The 14,638-nt window shown below is 65.5% G+C and overlaps 2 protein-coding genes across 2 annotated transcripts in view; both read right to left on the bottom strand.

The window, feature by feature from the left end:
* The window catches only part of LOC116818206 (uncharacterized), a 204,666-nt gene that overhangs the window by 27,962 nt on the left and 162,066 nt on the right, over window positions 1-14,638 (bottom strand). The window lies entirely within an intron of this gene.
* Window positions 10,081-14,252, bottom strand: AOC1 (amine oxidase copper containing 1). Its single transcript, XM_032782893.2, has 4 exons — window positions 12,716-14,252; window positions 11,884-12,172; window positions 11,220-11,352; window positions 10,081-10,356 (listed from the first exon to the last, which is right to left on the bottom strand). The coding sequence occupies exons 1-4, from the start codon at window positions 14,250-14,252 to the stop codon at window positions 10,081-10,083; spliced, it is 2,235 nt and encodes a 744-aa protein (XP_032638784.2).

Consider the following 14,638-nt stretch of genomic DNA (forward strand, 5'->3'; position numbering starts at 1 on the left):
GGGCAGGTGGGGGGGGTGGGGACATGATGGGGAAAGGCCCCGGGGGGCAGATGAGAGGGGGACATGGCACAGAAAAGCCCTGGGGAGCAGGTGGAGGGGGTGGGGACATGGCAGGGAAAGGCCAGGGGGGCAGGTGAGGTGGATGGGGGCATTGCAGAGAAAGGCTCCGGGGGGCAGATGAGGGGGGGACATGGCACGGAAAGGCCCCCTAGTTCCAGCCCTCAGGCCTGGCCAGGTGCTGGCGGGGGCTGGTGGCTCCTGCCGGCCGAGGAGTTGCCGAGCGGGGGCAGGGTGATGCCCACGGGCGTCCCTGTTCTGTGGCAGGGTCACTGGGCTGGCGGGGGGGGCACCTCAGCCCCCGCCCTCTGTCTCAGCCCCCCCTCTCCCGGCAGGCTGGAGACCCGCATGGCCGCCGACGTGGGCGCCATCATGCAGCTGCTGCAGCGGCAGGTTGGGCTGGTGCCGCCCGCCTATTGCACTGTGTCGTCGCCGCTCCCCGGCCCGGAGCGCCCCCCGCCGCCCGTCCTGCCCATCACCCCCCTCCAGCCCTGCCCCCAGGTGAGCCCCCCCGTGCAGCGTCGGTCCGGCACTCCCCCTGCGGCCAACCACCAAGGGACACCTGCCGGGGCTCTGCCCCCTGGGACGTGGGGCTGGGCGGGAACCCAGCCGAGGTCCCTGGGGCACACTGGGCCCTCCTTCGCCGGTGCTCCTCACTCCCGACCCGCAGCCCCTGCTGGCCCAGCCCTGCCCCTCTGCGGTGCCCGCGGCTCGGTGAGTTCTGGGCTGTGCTCAGTCGTGGTGTTTTCTGCCCGGTTCCCTGGCTGACAGCATCTCACCCCCGGCAGGTTCCCAGTTATCCGGCGCCGTTTCCGTCCCCGCAGTCGCCCCTCCCCGCGGAGGTGGTGCTGCTGGTGGAGCCTTCGCCCACGCCCCCCCGGCGCCGCTCCCTCCCCGGACAGCTGGCCCAGACGCCGGACTCAGAGACCCTACAGAGACACTGCTCCGACCCGGGCAGTTAATCGGCAGGACGGGGACGGGGACGGGGCGCAGAGCCCTGCATAGAGTGACCAGGGCCTCAGGGCTGCTGCCCCCTCCCTGCCCCCAGGGACAACTGTGCTGCCGGGCTGAGAGGGCCTGGCCGCACGCTTGCCAAGCGGGACCCACAGCCGAGCCCATGCTGCCAGGACGTTAGCCGGCCTAACGGACCCGGGACGGGACCCGCGCACCCTGCGCTGCCCAGAGACTGGGACGAAGAAGCAGCCTGGCTGGGGACAGACCCGCAGTCCGGGACCCTGGAACTACCACGGAGCAGGACCAACAGCGCAGTCCCCGTGGCTAGGGCTGGCCCCCATGGGAGCCAGGCGGGTGGGCCAAAGGGGCTGAGCAGGCCGGGGGCCCAGGTCTCACCTGCCTGGCTGCCCCGTGGGTGCCTTGCGATAAGCACGCGTGTGCGCTGCTGGTGGGGGGGGGAATGGGTGGGTGGGTGCGTGGCTGTGTTCTCTGTGTGCGTGTGTGCGCGCGCGCAGCTGTGTTGTGTGTGTGTGTCTGTGTGTGCCCAGCTCTGTTCTGTGTGTGTGGCTGTGCGCTGCTGTGTTCTCTATGTGTGGCTGTGCGTGTGTGGCTGTGCACAGCTGTGTTCTCTGTGTGTGTGTGTCTGTGTGTGTGCAGCCATGTTCTCTGTGTGTGTCTGTGCATGGCTGTGTTCTCTGTGTGTGGCTGTGCGTGTGTGGCTGTGCACAGCTGTGTTCTGTGTTTGTGTGTGTGCACGCAGCTGTGTTCTGTATGTGTGTCTGTGTGCGGCTGTGTTCTGTGTGTGTCGCTGTGCGTGGCTGTGTTCTGTGTTTGTGTCTGTGTGTGTGCGGCTGTGTTCTGTGTGTGCGCAACTGTGTCTGTGGCTGTGTGTGGCTGTGTTCTGTGTGTGTGGCTGTGTGTGCGTGGCTATGTTTGTATGTGTGTGTGTGCGCGCAGCTGTGTTTTGTGTGTCTGTGTGTGCACAGTTCTGTTCTGTGTGTGTTTCTGTGTGTGCGTGGCCTGGGGGGGTGCCTGTTCTCTGTGTGTGTGTGTGTGTGCGCGCGCGCGCACGTGCGCGGCTCTGTTCCCTGGGGGAGGCTGGTGTGTGTGTGTGTGCGTGTGTCCCTGTTCCCTGGGGGGTGCCTGTTCTGTGTGTGTGTGTGTGTGTGTGTGTGCACGCACGTGCGCGGCTCTGTTCCCTAGGGGAGGCTGGTGTGTGTGTGTGTGCGTGTGTCCCTGTTCAACTGAAAACTACTCCCTCCTGCCGGCCCTTCCTTTGTCCCCTTCCCGGGCAAAAGGTGTTGACCCCCCCCCCCTGCCTGGCTCAGGTTACAGGCTCCGAAAGATCCTGTCCCTCACCTAAAGTCCTCCCCTGCTCTCCCATTCCCCACACAGACAGCCCCTACTCCATCACATCTCTCTCCCCCTTCGAGACTGAACTGAGCGGGGTCACTCTGCCCAGTGACCTGGGGAAGTTCAGGGCCCCCTCTCCGGGACAACGCGTCCGCTATCAGGTTGGCACTTCCCTTCACATGGACCACGTCCATGTCATAGTCCTGCAGGAGCAGGCTCCACCTCAGGAGCTTGGCGTTGGCTCCTTTCATCTGGTGCAGCCAGGTCAGGGAGGGAGAGTGGTCGGTGTACACGGTGAAGTGTCGCCCAAAGAGATATGGCTCTAGCTTCTTAAGGGCCCACACCATGGCCAGGCATTCCTTCTCGATGGCCGCGTAGTTCTGCTCCCGGGGGTAGCAACTTCTTGCTCAGGTACACGATGGGGTGTCTCTCCCCCTTTTCATCCTCCTGCATTAACACCGCCCCAGTCCCGTGTCTGAGGCGTCAGTGAACACCATAAAGGGTTTGTCAAAATCTGGGTTTGCCAGAACTGGGCCACTAACCAGAGCCTCCTTCAGCGCCCGGAAAGCCTCCTGGCACTGCTCGGTCCAGATCACCTTGTCTGGCTTCCCCTTTTTGCACAGCTCAGTGATGGGGCCGGCTATGGCTAAAGTGGGGCACGAACCTTCGATAGTACCCCGCCATCCCAATAAAGGCCTGGACCTGCTTTTTGGTTTGGGGAGCAGGCCAGTCTCTGATCACCTCCACCTTGGCTGGTTCCGCTTCAGGCAGCCGCTCCCCACCGATGGCCCAGGTAAGATACTTCAGCCATCCCCACCTTGCACTTCTCAGCCTTTACGGTTAACCCAGCCTCCCGAGTCGGTCCAGGACTTGTTTAACCTGGGACACGTGGTCCTCCCAGGTCTGGCTGAAGACGCAGATGTCGTCAATATAGCCACGGCAAAACTCTCTCCATCCCCCTCAGTAGCTGATCCACCAGGCGCTGGAAGGTGGCCGGCGCTCCCTTGAGGCCAAAGGGCAGGGTCAGAAACTCGTAGAGCCCCAGAGGGGTGATAAAGGCCGATTTCAGCCTGGCATCTGCGTCCAGCAGCACTTGCCAGTAGCCTTGGTAAGATCCATGGTGGTGAGGTACCGAGCACCTCCCAGCTTGTCTAGGAGCTCGTCAGGCCTGGGCATGGGGTAGGCATCAGATACGGTGATGGCATTGAGCTTTCGATAGTCCACACAGAACCGGATTGACCCATCCCTTTGGGGACCAGCACCACTGGCGAGGCCCAAGGGCTGGAAGACTGCTGGATCACCCCCAAAGCCAGCATGTCCCTGACCTCTCTTTCTAAGATCCTGGGCAGTTTTACCAGTGACCCGAAAAGGGGAGCATCTTATAGGGGATGTGACCCAGTCTCCACCTCTGTGGACAGTCAAATTAGTGCGTCCAGGCTGGTTGGAAAACAGCTGTCGGTACAGATGCAGCACCCCTCTGATCTCAGCGAGCTGGGCCAGGGTCAGCTGATCAGAGAGGGGAATCGCCTCCAGGGGGGAACCAGCTTTTGTCCCAGGGAATAGATCCACTAAAGGGTCATCTCCCTGCTCCTCCCAATGTCCACACACGGCCAACACCACATTTCCCCCTGTCATAGTATGGCTTCATCATATTCACATGGTACACCCGGCGGTGATGTGCCCGTTCGACAGCTCCACCACATAGTTACCTCATTCAGTTGCTTGATAACCTTGAAGGGCCCTTCCCAGGCGCCTGGAGTTTGTTTTTCCTCACGGGGATGAGAACCATCACCTGATCCCCAGTGGCGAAGGCACAGGCCCGCCGTGCGGTCATACCAGACCTTCTGCTTCCTCTGGGCTCGGGCCAGATTCTCCCTGGCCAGGCCCATGAGCTCGGCCAGTCTTTCCCGGAAGGTCAGGACATACTCCACCACTGACTCTCCCTTGGGAGTGGCCTTCCCCTCCCATTCGTCCCTCATCAGGTCTAGGGGCCCCCTTACCTGCCTTCCATACAACAGTTCGAAAAGGAAAACCCGGTAGATTCCTGGGTACCTCCCTGTATGCGAACAGCAGGTGAGGTAAGTATTTGTCCCAATCCTGCGGGTGCTGGTTCATAAATGTTTTAGCATCATCTTCAGCGTCCCGTTGAACCTTTCCACCAGCCCGTTGGACTGGGGGTGATATGCTGAGGCCCAGTTGTGCTGGACCCCACATTTCTGCCATAAGGACCGGAGCAGGGCGACATGAAGTTGGACCCCTGGTCCGTTAAGACTTCCTTGGGGAACCCCCCCGGCTGAAAATTGTCAGCAGCGCATCTGCCACTGTGTCTGCTTCGATAGAGGACAAGGCACCGCCTCGGGGTAGCGAGTGGCGAAATCCACCACCACCCCAGGATGTATTTTTTCCCCGACCGGGTCGTCTTGCTGAGAGGTCCCACTATGTCCATGGCCACCTTCTGGAAAGGTTCTTCTATGATGGGTAAAGGCCTCAAAGCCGCTTTCCCTTGTCCCGGGCCTTCCCCACCCTCTGGCAGGGGTCACAGGATTGGCAGTACTGTCGGACATGGGTAAAGACCCCAGGCCAGTAAAAGTTCTGTAGCAGCCTCTGCCTGGTGTGCCGGATTCCCTGGTGCCTGCGAGAGGGATGTCATGGGCCAGGTACAGTAGCTTGTGGCGAAACTTCTGGGAACCACCAGCTGCCTCCTGATCCCCCATGACTCTACTTCCCCTGGGGAGCCCATTCTCGGTACAGGAACCCCTTCTCCCACAGGAACCTCTCCTTGCAACCTCTCCTCAGGGTCTGTTCCGCACTAAGGTCAGCCCGGTCCCTGGGCTTCCGCAAGGAGGGATCTTTCTGCAACTCGCCTGGAACTCAGCAGCTGGGACAGGGATGGGGACCTGCTCTCTCTTGCTGGCTGGGTCTGAGGCCGCAGCCTCTCTGAGCCATGCCCCTGGAGTTCCCCGCCCCCAGGTTAGGGTCCTGCACCTCGGGCGAGTACCTTCCCCGTTGTCGGGGCGCAGTGCCCTTTGCCGACTCTGACTACGAGTCACAACCAGGGCACTCTGGTGTTACTAGGCCAGTCCTCGAGGTCCCCTCCCATTAACACGTCCGTGGGCAAATGTGGTGTACCCCCACGTCCTTGGGGTCCTCCTTGGCCCCCCACTTCAGTGTACTCTCGCCACGGGCACCTTGAATGGGTCCCGCCCATGCCCATCAGGGTCAGGTAGGTGTCGGCACCATCCGATCTGAGGCCACCACCTCGGGCCGGGCAAGCATCACCTCTGCGCCCGTGTCCCAGTACCCAGTGACCTCCCTCCCATCTACCTCCAGGGAAACAAGGCACTCTCTCCGGAGGGCAGCCCCGCGCCCACCCGGTAAACCAAAAACCCGGAGCCTGGAGCATCCAGCCCCCCAGAGGAGCTGACCTGGGGACCTCCTCCCTCCTTCACAGGTGGTATGTTGCCAGCCCCCTTTCCTGGGAATGTAGCCCCTCCTCCGACTGGGTTTTTACCCAGTCCACCCTCTGCGGGTTGGGTCTGCTTGGTCTGTCCCTGAGCTTGGGGCACTGGGCCCGTATGTGGCCTCGTTGGCCACAGTGATAGCAGCCCATGTCTCGTGGGTCCCCTTGAGTGGGTCGGAGGGACCTGACGCTGGATGTTCCCCTTTTGGGGGGTTCTCCATAGGCCCCGCTGGGCGGTCCCATGATGACTCTCTCTGCGTTGAGGCAGGCCTGCTCCTTCGAGACTCCTCCCTGCCATCCCCTGCCCGACTGTCCACAAATTGGTCGGCAAGTTGGCCTGCGTGCTGCGGGTTCTCCGGCTTCTGGTCCCTCAACCACAGCCTCAGGTCGGACGGGCACTGCTCATACAGGTGCTCCAGTATGAACAGGTCAAGCAAGTCCTCTTTAGTTTGGGCCCCCGCTGTCCACTTGCGGGCATACCCCTGCGCCCGGTTGACCAGTTGTAGGTATGTGACCTCACGGGTTTTACGCTGACTCCGGAACTTTTTCCGGTACCTCTCAGGAGTCAGCCCAAACTCGCGGAGCAGGGCCTGTTTGAACAGTTCGTAGTCCCCCGCCTCCGCCCCTTTCAGTCGGCTGTACACCTCCACGGCTGTGGAGTCCAGTAAGGGGGTGAGAACTGCGATCCTGTCTGCAGGGCCAACCCGTGCAGCTCGCAGGCATTCTCAAAGCCGTCAGGAAGGTATCTATGTCCTCCTCTCCTTACGCCGGGGCAGCAAGCCCTTATCAAAGCTCTTTGTAGGCTTGGGTCCCCCTCACTCACCGCAGCCGGGCCTCACGGCTCCTCAGCTGGGCCAGCTCCAGCTCATGTTTACGCTGTTCTCCTTCTCCTCCAGCTGACGCTGGCGCTGGTTCTCCTCATGTTTACGCTGGTTCTCCTTCTCCTTCAGTTCTTGCCTCCTTAACTCGAGTTCCTCCTGTCTCATCTTCCCTTTCATATTTCAGCCGCATCTGCTCTCAGCTCCCTTTCAGATGCCGAGTGAGCGCGCCGGAGGAGGATCCCCTGCTGGGGGGTGAGCTGGCCCCTGGGGGGGGTCACGGTGCCCTCGGTATTCGCTGGGCTCCTCCCCACCCTTCCCCTAGGCCTAGGAATGGGGGGTCTGGGAAGCCCTCAGCTGCCGGCTGACCACTCCCAGCGGGGACAGACACTGGTGCCTGCGCTGCATCTGCCATGCTGCTTCCCTCAGACAGGGCTCAGGGTTCATTCATGTGTCTCCCTCCTCCAGCTGGGCAATCAGCTGGTCCTTGGTCAGTCTCCCCGTGCACAGCCCCCTCTGCTTGCACAGCTCCAGCAGGTCACACTTGCGCCGCTTGGCATACATCTTCCTGCTGGCCACTCACAGGTCGGGGTGCTCGCCGCTCCCCACGGTTTCCGGGGGACCCTAGTGCACCAGCCCTTCTTGAGGTCACCACCTCTCTGCCAGGGTCGAGCTGCAGACTCCTCCGCCCCTGGGACTGCTCACTGCAATCCCCCAGGGGACCCTGTTACTGCAAAGTCCTTCTCACTGGGCACACACTCCCCGGGGTTAATCACCCTTTGTTTTACTGCTCCCCAGTCACTTACTGCAGGAAGCGCCGTCCACGGGGTGCAGTATCTCCCGCCGCTGCCACCAGTTGTCACGGAGTGTGGGGGAGTCCAGGCCCTGCACCCCTCTTCCTGGACCCACAGTGACTTTAGCCAGCCAGTAAAACAGAAGGTTTATTGGACAACAGGAACACAGGTTACAGCAGAGCTGCAAGGCACAGTCAGGACCCCTCCATCGAGTCCTTCTGGCCTTTCAGGGTGTGTGGATCCCAGCTTAGGATTCCCTGAATTCTGCCCACACAGCCCCAAACCCAAACTGAAACTAACCCCCTCCTGCCGGCCCCTTCCGTTGTCTAGCTTCCCGGACAAAAGTGTTGACCTTCCCCCACCCCCCTTGCCTAGCTCAGGTTACAGGCTCAGGTATCGTCCATCCCCTAAACTCCTCCCCTGCTCTCCCATCCCCCACACAGACAGCCCCTACTCCATCACAGTGTGTCTGTGGGGGCGCACCCCCTATATATGTGTGTGTGTGTCTGTGTATGGGGGGAGGGTTCCCTGTGTGTGTGTGTGGGGAGAGGGCTGTTCCCTGTGTGTGTCTGTGGGGGCACTCCCTGTGTGTGGGGGGGGGGCACTCCGTGTGTGTCTGTGGGGGCGCTCCCCCTGTGTGTGTGTGTCTGGGGGTGGGGGCTGTTCCCTGTATGTGTCTATGGGGGCACTCCCTGTGTGTGTGGGGGGGCACTCCGTGTGTGTGTGTGTGTGTGTGTGGCGCGGGGGCTGTTCCCTGTGTGTGTCTATGGGGGCACTCCCTGTGTGTGTGAGGCGGGGTCCCGGTGTGTGGCTGCGGGGCTCCATTCCCTGTGGGGTGCAGCGCACAAGGCTGGCCCTGCTGTGGGGGGAGGGACTGGCAGGGCTGTGGGCTGCTCCCCATACCTGTTGACAAGGTGGTCCCTGCCCACGTACCCGTCTCCTGCCAGTGCCCCCCCGCACCCCTTCTGGGCTGCTGCTCCCCAGCTGTGGCAGGTACCGCCCCCTCCCCCAGCCTGCCCCGAACCCGCCAGGCGGCAGCTCCCAGGGGGTGGGGGGAGCAGTCCAGCCTGGGGCCGACCCGCCAGCAGCTCCATGTGGCGAGTGCATCCTCGTGCCGTGTCCTGTAGCGGGCGCTGCCCGGTCTGTGCCCCCCCCACGGCCCCGCATGGCGCCTTCACGCGACCCGCCCCCCAGCACTCCAATAAACCAGCCAACCACGCCTCCCTCTGCCTCTGCCTGGGGGGGCACCACAGACACGCGCCGGCCTGGGTGGGGGGCAGCCCTGGGATGCAGCTTGCAGGGGGGGGTACAGCCCTGGGACGCGGGGCGGGGGGTCCTGCCCTGGGACGCGGCTCACAGGGGGTCCAGCCCTGGGACACGGCTCAGTGGGGGGTCCAGCCCTGGGACACGGGGGCGGGCGAGGTCCTGCCCTGGGACGCGGCTCAGGAGGGGCCGCTCTGGGACACGGCTCGGTAGGGTCCAGCCCTGGGACGTGGGGCGGGCAGGGTCCTGCCCTGGGATGCGGCTCGGGGGGGCGCAGCCCTGAGACGCTGCTCAAGGGCGGGCGAGAGGGTTCAGCCCTGGGACGCAGCTCAAGGGTGATGGGGGGTCCAGCCCTGGTACACAGCTCGGGGGGGGGGGGGGGAAGGAAATAACCAGCCCGACGCGGATGGGGCTCCACCTGGGACAGGGGCTGCTGAGGCACAGTCGCCTGGATGGCTCGGGAGGACGGGGGGTCAGCGCGGTTGCGGGAGGGACAGGTCCATGCCCCTGACGACACAGCCGCGGAGGGTCGGGGGGGGGGGGGGGCGGGGTCGCTTCTGGACTGTGCCGCCGGGTGGCAGGTCCCTACAACACCAGCTGTCACGAATTATGCCCAGGGCTCCCAAGCCCGCACCCCCGTGGTCCCCCTTTCTCCCCTACCGTCCACTGTCGCACCCGCCCCTTGAGTCCTGCACTGTGGGCCCCGACCACCCGTGTCCTCTCTGTGGGGATGCGGGGACGGAGGGAACCCACCTGCAGCAGCTGTGTGCTGGGGTGCCACAACCACGACAGCCCCTCACCCCAAGCCTGCAGACCGTGCGCCAGCTCCCATAGGAACACCTCCCAAACCCACACAGCCCCACCCTCCAACGCTCAACCACAGTCCCCCCAACAACGCAGACACAGCCCCCCACTGCCTGCAGACACGGTGCTCCCCCAGCTCTCCATATGGACACCCCCCCACATCCACAGACACAGCCCCCCAGTGCCTCTCATTACGTGCAGACATGGTGTCCCCCAGCTCCCCATATGGACACACCCAGCACCCGGCTCACAGAGCCACCACCCGCTGACACCCCCCCTACGCCTGCAGCACAGCCCCCCAGAACTCCCCACACACCACCCAGGGGCCTGCAGCCCTGACAGCCCCACTGACACCCTGGCTGGGAGAGACACTTGTATTTACTGACTACAGTCCCGTTGGCAGGGGGCCGACTCCTTCAGTATGTGTCCCTCCCCACCTCTGTGCCCGCCCAGGCGCAGCTCTCTGGGGGTGACCCCCGGGGGCTAGCAGCTGCTGAGCTGCCCTGGCCCCAGCCAGCCGGAGCAGAGCCCGGGGCCCCTTCGCCAGTGATGACCGCGGGCCCCGATAGGGCCCGGCTCACTCCTGCCCGTAGGTGCCGTTGTAGGTGAAGGGCTCAGTGGAGATGCAGGGCCCCGGGCTGGCGGGCGTCCAGCGCTGGATGGCCACGTGGGTGAAGGCCGGGTCTTGGGGCCTCACGATGACAGGGCTGCGCGACGCCACCGACGGGTCCTCATCGAAGAAGTTGAAGGGGCGCAGGAAGAAGCCAACGGCGTTGCCGGGCGTGGCCGTGTTAGGAACGTCCTCGGCGTGTGGGATGTGCAGGAAACCCACTGTCACCCAGGCCACCAGGTCCTGGCATGGATGAGAGCCACAGTCACCGGGGCCCCCCATAGCCTGGAGACCCCCTGGACCGCCCCAGGGCCCCAGCCCCATCCCACATAGTCCCTGGGCCCCCGGGGCCCCAGCACTGTCCCCCCACAGCCATCACCCCTGCACACACTGGGGGTCCAGCACTGTCTCTCCCGCCCCCAGCAGGGAGCAGACTCTCAGGGGCCCACCCCGCAGCCATCCCCTGGCTGGGGCAGGCTCTGTGCCCCCCCATGGCTCAACTCTGGCCTGGCCCAGGCCCTGCCCCACACCAGTTCCACCCCCGCCTAGGCCCTGCCCCATACCAGCCCTGCCCCACACCAGCTCAGGCCCTGCCCTACCCAGCTCCGCCCGCACCTAGACCCTGCCCCACACCAGCCCTGCCCAGGCCCTGCCCCACACCAGCTCCATCTCTGCCTAGGTGTGACGCTGTAGGGACTCGCTGCATGGGGCAGGGGAGAGCAGGGGGTGACTTCAGGTGAGGGACGGTACCTGAGCCGGGTGGGGCGAGGCGACACCTTTGCCCGGGGAGCTGGACAAAGGGAGGAGGGAGAGGACGGGGAAGAGCCGCTGGAAGGGTTTTTGGTTTCAGTTTGGGGCTGGCTGGGAAGAGGCAGGAACCCCAAGTCTGAGGTCTAAGCTCCCTGCCCCCCAGAGGGACCTGGCTGAGGGGTCCTGGTTGTACCTACAAGCCCTGCTTGGGACTGTGTCCTGTCGTCTCATAAACCTGTGTTACTGGCTGGCTGAGAATCCTGGGGAAATCGCAGGACGTGGGGTGCAGGGCCCGGACTCCCCCACACTCCGTGACACTAGGCCCCGCCCCCCACCAGCCAGGCCCCGCCCCACACCTGGTTCTCGATGTTCTCGTCGTTGCGGATGAAGCTCTCGAAGTCGACAGCCGGCTGCCAGGGGTCGTGCTGGGCATAGGGGCTGCTGCTGGTCGCCTCCTTCTCGTGGTGCCGTGTCACTGCCAGGTGGTACCTGCCGGCGAGGAGCCCACAGCTGAGCCCCGTTCCCCCCATGGGGTGTGGCACGGTGGGTTCGAGGGAGAAACCACCACTGGGCAGGGGCCTCTCCCCGGGGTTCCCCCCTCTCCACAGGGATCCCCCGGCTGAGCCCCATTCCCCCCATGGGGTGTGGCCCGGTGGGCTCGAGGGAGAAACCACCACTGGGCAGGCCCCCCCCACATCACTGGGCAGCGGCCCTGAGACTGCCCCGGCCAGCCCGAGATGCCCCCCGGCTGCGGATCAGCACCAGCCCCAGAGACCCCAGGACGGCCCCTGCCGGACCCGGCTGTACCAGCCCCAGGTGCCGCTCGGCCCAGGGCACCAGCTGCTCCCTCGCGTGGTGTGGGGCCCTGCTGGCCGCTGGGTCCCGGCCTTAGCTAGGGTGACCAGCCAGCAAGTGTGAAAAATCGGGTTGGGGTGGGGGGTAATAGGAGCCTTTATAAGAAAAGCCCCCAAAATCGGGCCTATCCCTGTAGCACCGGGACATCCGCCACCGCAGCCTTACCTGCCCCAGGCGACACCCCGCTCCTCCCTCCAGCCGCGCGGCAGCACACGGCCGGCCTGCGAGCTGTACTGGATGCGGTAGCTGCGCGGGTGCCCCCAGCGGTTGCGCTGGGTCGGGCTGGAGAACAGGAGGTACCGGGGCAGGGCCCTGCCGAAGGGAAAGGCGGCCTGGCGCTCGCTCCGGCGTGGCCGCCGGTGCAGCCGGGGCTGCACGACCCGCTCGCCCGCGCTCCAGGGGTTGGAGATGTTTTCGAAGCGCACGTCCACCGTCTCAAAGCTGTTCTGGGTGCCTGCGGGGGGGACAGGCCATGAGGGGGGCCCCAACCCTGCCCCCACCCCCGCCCTGGGGACCGACGCCCTGAAGGGCCAAGGCAGGGGGCTGGGGTTGACGCTCGGCTGGGCCCAACCAGTGTCATGGGAACAGGACTCCTGGGTCCCTCCAACTTCAGCTTGGGGGGTGGGGTGGGGTCTAGGAGCAGGCCCTGGGCAGGGAGGGAGTCCAGTAGTCACCAGGGAGCAGGGCAAGAGTGGGGCTGGGCTGGGGAAGGACCCAGCTGGGGGTGGGGCTGCCCTAGGGAAGGACCGGCCAACAAGGGGGAGGGGACTGCCCTGGGGAAGGATGGGGGAATTTCCCTGGGGCAGAACCAGCCAGCAAGGGGGGCCGCCTTGGGGAAGGCCCGGCCGGCAGGGGGAGGGGGCTGCCCTAGGGAAGGACCGGCCATCGGGGGGAGGGGGCCACCCTGGGGAAGGTCCGGCTGGCAGGGGGAGGAGGAGGAGGAGGAGGGGACCGCCCTACGGAAGGCCTGGCCCGCGCAGGGGGTGGGGGGACGCACCGGCGACGTCCAGGTCCACCTTGTAGTGCAGCAGGTGCGTGTGCAGGTTGCCCAGCACGTCGCGGTGCAGGCGGGAGCCGTAGCGCAGGCCCTGCGGCGTGTAGAAGGTGGCATGGACGTAGCCGGTGGCGTGCACCTTGGCCTCCAGCACGCCGTTGGGGTAGAGCAGCACGTCCCAGATGTAGTCGTAGTTGTAGACGGTGGCCGTGGTGCGCAGCACCAGCGCCTGCCCCTCCAGCCCCCCGTAGAAGCGGTAGCCACCCCGGAAGTCGCTGTCAAAGTGGCGCCGCAGGGGCACCCCAGTGGGCAGCTCGAAGAGGCAGAGGGCGCGGGGGTAGCGCACCGGCCCCGCCGCGTCGTACAGGTGATGCGCGTCCAGGTAGGTGGCCACTTCGGGGCAGTCGATGCCGGGCGCCAGCTCGTGGGCCAGGGTTCCCATGCCCCAGGCACTGTCAATGTACTTGGTCTGCATGGCGGCGGGCGTGCTGCCCCCGTAGAAGGCTACAGCCTCCTGCACGCTCAGCTCGTGGGCCAGCCGCTCGCCGTTGAAGCGCAGGTCGAAGAGCTGCAGGCCGGCGGAGGAGCGCAGCCGCAGGGCCAGGCGCCAGCCCCCATACTCCACCAGGTTGCCCTGCAGCCGGTAGCGCTTGCCCTGCGGCTCGCACACCTTGGCCCCGTGCACGGCCGTGGGGGTGCCGGTGCTGAAGTGGCCGCGGGGCACGTAGGTGGAGAAGAGCAGCTCGGGCGTGGGCGGGCGGGCCAGGGCCAGCTCCCCACGCTCGTAGCGCCAGGCCAGCTCCTGGGCACTGGCGAAGTACTGCCCGTTGTACCAGAGCTGCTGCAGGGCCCAGCGCCGGGGGTCGCGGGAGCGGTGGTCCAGCAGCAGCTCCAGCCCCACGGGGTGCAGGAAGTGCCCCTCCACCAAGCGCTGGAGGATGAGCCAGGAGCGGCGCTCACCAGGGCCCAGCCCACGTGGCGCCACGTCCGAGAAGGTCAGGCAGCGCTGGCTGCAGTTGTGGTACCAGTAGCCGGTGGTGTCGTGCAGCAGCCGGTACAGCGGCTCTGTCAGCTCCAGCAGCCTGCGGTGCATCAGCTCGTACTCCAGCAGGGTGTTGGGCCGCGCGGCGAAGGGGATGGGCCGCCTGCCCTTGTAGCTCACCGCCCGATAGTAGCTGGGCCGGGGCAGGGACCCCACCACGAACTCGGTGACGTTGGGCTGGGCCTGCTCCCCGAAGAAGACAATGGCACGGGCCAGGCGTGGTGGGCGAGGGCTGCCCCCATTCAGGAACTGCAGGGCCTGGCTCTTCCGGGGCACCTGCAGCTCCACCAGGAAGAGGCTGTTGCTGGCCAGCGAGTCCCCGCGGTCGGCCACCAGGCCCAGCTCCGGCTGGCTCAGCAGGAAGCTCCGTACCGCCCGCAGCTCCGCCGGGCTCAGATCGGCAAAGATCGATGCCCCCAGCTGGGGCGCGGGGGTGGGGCTGGTGCTGGCCAGGACGCCGAGTGCCGCCACCACCCACTGGAGGGTCTCCAGCCACATCCTTCCGCTGGCAACCTGGGCACCACCAGGGGCCAGTCAGAGGGAGCAGGAGCCAAGCCTGGCCTGGTCCCACTGCCCCTGCCCAGCCCCAGCCTCAGCAGCGCCACATGGGTCACACTTGGCTTTGCACGCCCAGCTGGGGGCTCCGTGCCCTGCTCAGCAGCCCTGGGCTCAGGCCCCCCAAGGGGCCGGGTCGTTGGCTCTGCAGGGGAAACTGCTGGGGGCCGCCTCCATCGGCTGGCAGCACCACAGGGCCAGCCGTAGGGCTGACAACCCAGGCGACCCACACTGCGCCCCATTCCAGGAGCCCAGCCCTCCCCACAGGGCCCCGGGCACGTGCCAGGGCCCCTTCCCCCACTCCCTCCAGCCCTGTCTGCTCTGCTCAC

This window comes from Chelonoidis abingdonii, chromosome 2 (genome assembly GCF_003597395.2).
Source record: "Chelonoidis abingdonii isolate Lonesome George chromosome 2, CheloAbing_2.0, whole genome shotgun sequence".
Taxonomy (NCBI): Eukaryota; Metazoa; Chordata; order Testudines; family Testudinidae; genus Chelonoidis; species Chelonoidis abingdonii.